Here is a 7,147-nt window from a genome sequence, read left to right as displayed (position 1 = left end):
ATAGGGGAACCAATAAGTTCGACGGGGGTAAATGCTACTTCCCAGGTAACATGCCTGAGTGGCCGACAGAGGATCCTTTCGACAATGGAAAGCGGTTTTACGTGGTAAGATTTAAGACACTCTTGAGTTTTGTGCTTTGCTCATGATCAACAATTAGTAGTGAGTGATGATATATATGTTTTGCTTTTGCAGTTGAAAAATTCAGAGATGCAAGACAATGACTGGATTCGGCTATATTTGGAACTTGCAGTCGCCAAATATACAAGCGACAAAAAGGATCCTGATCTGTCCAACTTGAAGATTGTGAATGTGGCAATAGATATCCAAGATCTGAATGAGGGACTCAATGCCAAAAATGCAACTGTCTACATAAGTTACAAGGACGAGGCTCGGGTGGGTAAGGATGTTGATCGCATAGCTATAGCTAGAAGAAACTTTGATGAGCGTACAGGGTGTTTCAGTCTCATGGGTAAGCATCAGAGTTTAGAAATTATACCAAAAAAGGGTGAGAATCAGAGTGAGGACGACCCGTGTGACGATGTTGATCACATTAGAAGAAGCTTCTATGAGCATACAAGATGCTTCAATCCCAAGAATCAGGATTTGAGTGCAGAAAACAAGTGTAAGTATCAGCGTGTTATCCGGCGTTTACGCGTTATCAAACCGTGGCGGTTTTCGAGTCCTAGGCGTTGGCAGCCCGAGCCTTACAGAAAAAGTTGCTGTCGCTGTACTCCTCGTCTGCACAAGACAAGATCCATTTGAAAATGTTAATCAGAGAATAAACTATTAATGGTTTTTGTGCAATTTGTGTGGTTTCTATAATGTCCTCTGCTTGAGACTAATTTAACATATGTCTACTTTATTCATTGAGACTGGAAGAGAAGTTCTAATCTTGTTGCTAAATGAAACACGCAAAACAAAAGTAGATAGTTACAAAGGTACTCCTTTATCTCACAATTGTCTACTAAACAACAATACAGTGAAGATTAATTTGTAAAGATTTAGAAACGTAGAGAACTTGAAAAGGAGAAACAGCTAACGGTGGGATCTAGCGTGCTCGGGTTTGTGAGTGTACTCATAATCAAGATGCACAAAAGCCCGTTCGATCTCCTCTAGCAGCTCGAGCTTCTCTTGCAGCGATTCTCCAATGTCGTGAGCCGCTTGCAGAGGCATGTCAGCTGGGAGAACAATGTCAACCTCCACAAAATAATGAGAGCCAAATGTGTAAGCCCTCACTGTATCAATGTGCCTAATTGCTTTATGGTGGTTCCAACACAGGTAAGTTAGTTTCTGCAGATACTCTGGTCTAGCTGATTTCCCAACAAGAGAGTTCACGTTCTCCAATACCGTCATTGACCATGTCCGTATCGTGTATAATGCAAGCTTCATGAATTAAGAAACAATTTCAGTAAGGTAACTTAATTTTGTTTTTAAAAATTTGGAAACTTACAATGATAGCTCCAACTGGATCAATCCAATCGTCGATGTAATTGGCGAGGATTACTGCAATGAGTCCGATGATGTTTGTGATGACGTCGAAGAAGTGATCTTGAGCATAAGCTTTAACAATCTCGTTAGTGAAGGATCTGCAGTAAAGAACCAGAAGCAGTTTGACCAATGTAACAGAAAGCATGATCCCAACTACCCAACTCTCTTGCTCTTTTGTTAGGCTGAACTCCTTGTGCTGTATGAAAGAGATTTCGTGAATAATGTATGACTTTCAAAGCTCTAGACCAAAGCTAGGTGATCAAGTTTCAGACATACGCTGGATAACATCGTGCGAAGAGATTCCAAGATAATCTGCAATCCAAGTGTTGCCATCACTGATGCAAAGACTAGAATTCCCTGAGAGGATTTGAACCAAGAATCACATTGAGTAACAGGAAAAACTTTGTTGACTTGTCGTAGTTGTTAATAGTTGCACAGAGAAATCAATAGCACAACACAAGCTTGCTTAGGCTGATTCAATAACATAGCATATAATATAATATACTAATGGAAGAGATATACAATATTTAAAAGGATGATACAAACCAGTGGTTGCATGCGTTTCTTGCCAATGGGATACTGATACGGGTTGGGTGTCTGCATGGAGAAGGCGGTAAACCACAGAATGAAGCCAGAAAGAAGATCAAGAAGAGAGTCCAATGTAGAGGCAATGATTGCTAAAGAGCCACTTGTGACAGAAGCGTAGACTTTAGCAGCAAAAAGAACCATGTTTGCAATGTTTGATATTCTAATCGCCAATGTCTCACTTTTAGCCAAATTATCCTGCTCTTCCTATGTACACAAAACACAGAAATTCAGAAAACTATCATAGCTTTTCAACAAAAGTGAAAGAAGAGACAAGTAGCATCATCATCTAAGCTAACCTTTGACATTCCAGGAACAAAGCCGCGTTCTGCAAGTTCATCCATTTCAGTGAAGCCCTCAAGCATCTCTACTTGCTGCTGGTAATAATCTGCTACATTGTCTTCCGGACCTGAAATCACCAAGACACATAGCTTCACAAAATCTCATATCTGATCTCTTCACAAAACCATATATGTTGACATTCCTTCAACATCCAAAAGTCAAAAATCAAGGATCAGGATTAATAAACTCTAGACTAATCACTACCAAGATTCAACTAAATCTCAACTTCATAACAAGAGTAAAAATATATCTTTGAAGAATCAAAAAAAAAATCTTAAAATAGCAAACTAAAGAAGCCGAATTCAAAAATAGCAAACTGAAGATTGAAACTGAAGAAGACGATAAGAAAATGGAAATGTGGAGAGGAGGAGGAGCAAATTGTTTACCCAAACAACCAAGACAGTTGTGTAGTTTACTCGGAGTCTTCTTCTCCTTGTGCTCCGGTGAAACCTGGAAATCGTCGAAATTTAACTGCCAGGAACGGTCACCGTTACCGTGAAACTCGAGCAGCGAGATCCCTTCGTCGGAATCTTGACTAGCTGGCTCAACCATTTTTCCGGCGAGAGAATTGCGGCGGCGTCGGGGGAAGCTGTGTTTTTGATTTGGAGAGAGAGAGAGTAGTGGTAAGGAAATGGAAATTTGAAGAGACGGCGAGGGTAAAATTGGTAATTAAGAGAAAGATTGAGGCTAGCTACTACGACTGTTGTGGTAGTAAGACATTCCACAGAGATACTTGGACCAGCCTTAGAAGAGACGTCTCTGTTAATTATCCACGTGGCGTGTTTTCAATGGATTTGGGATCTCGCACGTGATTGGAGGAGTCATCATAGACACGTGTACAGCTGAGATTCAACTGCAATTAAAGGACCCCGTGACATGGTTATCAAGTATATGTGACCTTTGAAACTTTGTATTTTTTTTTTCTTATTAATTAGTATAAAAACTGTGTTAGATACAACCGACCCAAGATATAGAAGAACCTTTGGAAATTGGTAGAAGCAAAAGCTTTCTTCTTCACAAATCTTGTAAAATATTAGAGATATAGAGCAGGCTTGTTGTTCTCTTAAAAGATTGTTGTTTAGTTTGGTGACCAAATGGTTGTTTTTTTGCTTTGTTTTGGTCAAGCTTCAATTAATGATTAATTAGCCAGCTCTGGTGAGATAAAATCAAACTTGTATGTTTTTACGCTAATATCAAAAAAAAAAAAAGCAAAATAATGTGGGCCTCTGATCCAAAAAAAAATCATTGAATTTCTTCCATGTTTTGGACACAGATTTTTTTTGTGCAAAGGCCCAAATTATTTTTACTGGGTTAGATGATGATTGTGGTAAAAGGCCCATTCGAGCCCCAACTAAGTATTTTAGGGTTTCTCAGTTTCCACTATAAAACTTGTTGCGGCGTAAGTTAGGGTTTTGAGATTCAGCTGCTTCACCTCTCCAGGTTCGTGTGTCGATTTTGCCAACTATCTCTCGAAATCTTCCTACATTTCTTTCTCCGATTCATAACTAAGTTTAGCTCTTTGTGTTTCTATCAAAATTTTAACAGATTTCGAGTCTGAAGAATCATTTCGAGCCATGTCTCCGGCTAAAGGTACGATCTTTTCATTGATAACCTCTTGAATCTTCACTGGAACATGATGGATTTGGAATCTTCTACTAGACTTTAGTTTTGATGGAAACGCTATTTAACTTGTCTCGATTAATGTTTTCTAATCATGTTTCGTTAGGTGCTTAGCTCCCATATCTTCCTTATTAGCTAGATTAATGGAGTAATCATGTATCCAATTGAATTTGGTCTGAAGATAAAATCTACACTAATTCATTTTTCTTCGTTGAGAGTGTTAATTTGTCCCAAGTTTGAAGCAAATGCAGTTATGCTATCAAAAGTATTATAAGTTGCTTAAACTCTCTGTTGGATTATGCAGTTGATACTACCAAGAAGGTTGATCCTAAGGCCAAGGCCTTGAAGGCGGCAAAGGCTGTGAAATCTGGTCAGACCTTTAAGAAGAAGGACAAGAAGATTAGGACCAAGGTCACCTTCCACAGGCCAAAGACTCTTACCAAGCCCAGAGATGGTAAGTACCCAAGAATCAGCGCTACTCCAAGGAACAAGTTGGATCATTACCAAATCCTTAAGTACCCACTCACCACTGAATCTGCAATGAAGAAGATTGAAGACAACAACACTCTTGTTTTCATTGTTGACATTCGTGCTGACAAAAAGAAGATTAAGGATGCTGTTAAGAAGATGTATGACATCCAGACCAAGAAAGTGAACACACTCATCAGGTACTTCAAAGATAGTTTTCTTTAAAGCCTTGTTTTTGAGTTTGATTATGTTTGATATATTTTGACACAATGATGTGTTTTTGCTGTTACAGGCCTGATGGAACCAAGAAGGCTTACGTGAGGCTTACACCAGACTATGATGCTTTGGATGTTGCTAACAAAATTGGCATCATCTAAGTCTCTTATCTATCTTTGCAGTTATGAAGACTCTTGTGGTTTTGTCTCTTGTAGTCTCAGTTTTGCTTTAAGATATTATTACCATCATCTGGTAATTGTAGTATTTGAGGCAAAAACGTTTTACAATACATTCTTGTTGCAGTTTATTGTTGAATTCAAGTTCTATGTTTTTGACTTCTCACAAAATCTCATTATAAAATGGAAACATACAAATGCAGTATCTTCACTAATCAGTAAATGACCTTAAACCGATCTGTCACCACATATTTGTTTGAATCTTTCATTATCCTTTTATCCACATGTTAATGAATGGAGAAGCAAAGAAATGACGAAAATCAGAAATGTCTTATCCACACACAAGAACACTAAGGCAATGTTCATTGATCTCGTCTAAAGTCTTGTGAATTGTAGCCATTATGGCAGCAGTCTCGTCACTCTCAATACGCTATGGTGTCTCACCAACAATCTCCCACAAGGTTAATTACACTCTTCTGTTTCCACTCCATCTCGATTTCTGAAAAATACAAATTATAATTCTTCACTGATTATATAGACATTGATTCAATTTCTTACCAGACAGAGATTCTCTGTCCAAATCCATCACTCAAAGCTTGTTTACTTTCATCCGGTGGCAAGGCTGACTCCTCAGAGAATAGTAAGAAACCAAACTCTTGTTGACATTTCCCTTGTCATAATACATTGACTTGTGTGGACTGATTTATATATATTAACAATTCAATAGCTTACCAAAAAGGCAGCGGAAGCAATTGGAAGAGAAGGCAAGCTCTTGTGGGAGTAGGAACCTTAGTGGCAACTTCAATTCCAGCAGCTTTGCTTCTTGCTGAAGGTAATCCTGCAAATATAGAGTTTTTTCATCGCTCTTTTTCATTCTTTTGGGACCAAAAGCATAAACTGTGTTGATTCATATCATGTTTGCAGAGATACCAAAAAGCTACTCGCCTTTTGTGGATCGAGAAGACGGGTATTCTTACTATTACCCATCAGACTGGAGGGTGGGTAAGCTATGGCTTTGTTTCGTTTGTTGTTGTGAGGATGAAACTTAAATGAATAAGCTTTGAGATGATCTTTCTTTCCACGCAAAACCATATAGGAATTTGACTTCAGGGCGCATGATTCAGCCTTCAAAGACAGATATTTGCAACTGCAGAATGTTCGGGTCAGGTTCATACCAATTGAGAAAAACGACATCCGTGAAGTAGGTCCTATGGAAGAGGTATGTATTACACATCTTACTCTCCCGCTTCCTTCTATGAATGTAATTTGAGAATTAACATTAGTTCATCATTCTTATATCTTCATCAGGTGGTTTATGATCTAGTGAAGCATAAGTTTGCAGCACCAAACCAAGTAGCTACCATTTACGATATGAAAGAGGTCAGATGATTGTTAACATCTTAAAGAATCATCAAAGTTGTTGAGAGATTGGATCTTTATAAACAATAAGAGATGAAAATGCAGAGGGTGGAAGATGGAAGGAACTATTACACGTTTGAGTATGGACTTAGAACTCCCATCTATGCAACCACTTCCTTTGCAACAGTGGCAGTTGGAAACAGTAAGCACAGATTATGATATAGATTTACTGATAAATGAGAGAAGAAAGTGAGGAATAAAAAAAAGTGTTATGATTGATTTGATGTTGCAGACAGATACTACACACTCATAGTTGGAGCAAATGAGAGGAGGTGGAGGAAAGTGAAAAAGCAGCTTCAAGTTGTGGCTGACTCTTTGAAGATCCTTGAGATTTGACAAACACAAGAAACATCTTTATGTTACTCCTATCTATCTTTCTCTCTCTGTGGTTACATAATTGTATGTAGATGACAATTTGATATATTTCCATCTTCTCCACAACTCCAACGATGTTTTATGGCATTGTGGCTTGTGAGTTGGATTCTGATTTGGTTCAGTAATTCAATCAAACTTGCAAATAAAGTGGATATAAATGTATTTACAAAACAGACATCTTTCTTCCTAACCATTACACACTTCTCCACCTAAATCACTCACAACAACAAAAAAAACAAACCTTAGCAAATAAATTGCCTCTAATCTTCAGTTTCAATAAACAAATCGATATACCTTAAGAGACCAAGTAATGAATAAATTACACAGTCCTACTTCATTGCTTAGCCTCCTGAAAGAATAAGGGAATCTAACGTCTACAAGCTCCTAAGTTGCTTACAGAAACTAATCGTGGTTGTACAACTTCTGCTCATTTGGTGTCATCTCGGACCCGATAAGCC

General features: G+C 38.2%; 4 protein-coding genes across 5 annotated transcripts; 3 read left to right on the top strand and 1 right to left on the bottom strand.

Moving 5' to 3' along the window:
* The first annotated feature begins 13 nt into the window (after positions 1-13).
* LOC9298528 (UPF0725 protein At3g25080) lies at positions 14-894 on the top strand. Its single transcript, XM_002862407.2, has 2 exons — positions 14-104; positions 193-894. The coding sequence occupies exons 1-2, from the start codon at positions 51-53 to the stop codon at positions 760-762; spliced, it is 624 nt and encodes a 207-aa protein (XP_002862453.1). The 5' UTR covers positions 14-50; the 3' UTR covers positions 763-894.
* LOC9298527 (metal tolerance protein 11) lies at positions 882-3,131 on the bottom strand. The gene is made up of 6 exons (XM_021034803.1): positions 2,802-3,131; positions 2,373-2,482; positions 2,035-2,280; positions 1,765-1,845; positions 1,451-1,684; positions 882-1,383 (listed from the first exon to the last, which is right to left on the bottom strand). The coding sequence occupies exons 1-6, from the start codon at positions 2,965-2,967 to the stop codon at positions 1,036-1,038; spliced, it is 1,185 nt and encodes a 394-aa protein (XP_020890462.1). The 5' UTR covers positions 2,968-3,131; the 3' UTR covers positions 882-1,035.
* Positions 3,132-3,796: 665 nt separating this feature from the next.
* Positions 3,797-5,057, top strand: LOC9298529 (60S ribosomal protein L23a-1). Its single transcript, XM_002862406.2, has 4 exons — positions 3,797-3,855; positions 3,961-4,005; positions 4,340-4,703; positions 4,796-5,057. Exons 2-4 carry the CDS (start codon positions 3,990-3,992, stop codon positions 4,878-4,880), a joined length of 465 nt encoding a protein of 154 aa, XP_002862452.1. The 5' UTR covers positions 3,797-3,855; positions 3,961-3,989; the 3' UTR covers positions 4,881-5,057.
* Positions 5,058-5,198: 141 nt separating this feature from the next.
* LOC9298530 (photosynthetic NDH subunit of lumenal location 1, chloroplastic) lies at positions 5,199-6,864 on the top strand. Of its 2 annotated transcripts, none has more exons than XM_021034657.1 (8): positions 5,199-5,356; positions 5,457-5,535; positions 5,635-5,727; positions 5,820-5,893; positions 5,992-6,114; positions 6,204-6,275; positions 6,360-6,456; positions 6,547-6,864. In XM_021034657.1, exons 1-8 carry the CDS (start codon positions 5,297-5,299, stop codon positions 6,648-6,650), a joined length of 702 nt encoding a protein of 233 aa, XP_020890316.1. In that variant the 5' UTR covers positions 5,199-5,296; the 3' UTR covers positions 6,651-6,864. The 2 variants fall into 2 exon arrangements, with proteins under 2 accessions (XP_020890316.1, XP_020890256.1); XM_021034597.1 differs by having other exon boundaries at positions 5,201-5,356; positions 5,623-5,727.
* The last annotated feature ends 283 nt before the right edge of the window (positions 6,865-7,147 follow it).

Source organism: Arabidopsis lyrata (assembly GCF_000004255.2).
Source record: "Arabidopsis lyrata subsp. lyrata unplaced genomic scaffold ARALYscaffold_463, whole genome shotgun sequence".
NCBI lineage: Eukaryota > Viridiplantae > Streptophyta > Magnoliopsida > Brassicales > Brassicaceae > Arabidopsis > Arabidopsis lyrata.
This window is presented reverse-complemented; position numbering and strand designations above follow the sequence as displayed.

Excerpts from the sequence above, each read along its gene's own strand:
- LOC9298528 (XM_002862407.2), top strand. The coding sequence starts at position 51 with ATGCCTGAGTGGCCGACAGAGGATCCTTTCGACAATGGAAAGCGGTTT. Across the intron at positions 105-192 it reads ATGGAAAGCGGTTTTACGTG|TTGAAAAATTCAGAGATGCA; the intron begins GTAAGATTTAAG and ends TTGCTTTTGCAG.
- LOC9298527 (XM_021034803.1), bottom strand. The coding sequence starts at position 2,967 with ATGGTTGAGCCAGCTAGTCAAGATTCCGACGAAGGGATCTCGCTGCTC. Across the intron at positions 2,483-2,801 it reads CAACTGTCTTGGTTGTTTGG|GTCCGGAAGACAATGTAGCA; the intron begins GTAAACAATTTG and ends TGGTGATTTCAG. Across the intron at positions 2,281-2,372 it reads TTGTTCCTGGAATGTCAAAG|GAAGAGCAGGATAATTTGGC; the intron begins GTTAGCTTAGAT and ends TTGTGTACATAG.
- LOC9298529 (XM_002862406.2), top strand. Across the intron at positions 4,704-4,795 it reads AAAGTGAACACACTCATCAG|GCCTGATGGAACCAAGAAGG; the intron begins GTACTTCAAAGA and ends TTGCTGTTACAG.
- LOC9298530 (XM_021034597.1), top strand. The coding sequence starts at position 5,297 with ATGGCAGCAGTCTCGTCACTCTCAATACGCTATGGTGTCTCACCAACA. Across the intron at positions 5,728-5,819 it reads AGCTTTGCTTCTTGCTGAAG|AGATACCAAAAAGCTACTCG; the intron begins GTAATCCTGCAA and ends TCATGTTTGCAG. Across the intron at positions 6,457-6,546 it reads AACAGTGGCAGTTGGAAACA|ACAGATACTACACACTCATA; the intron begins GTAAGCACAGAT and ends TTGATGTTGCAG.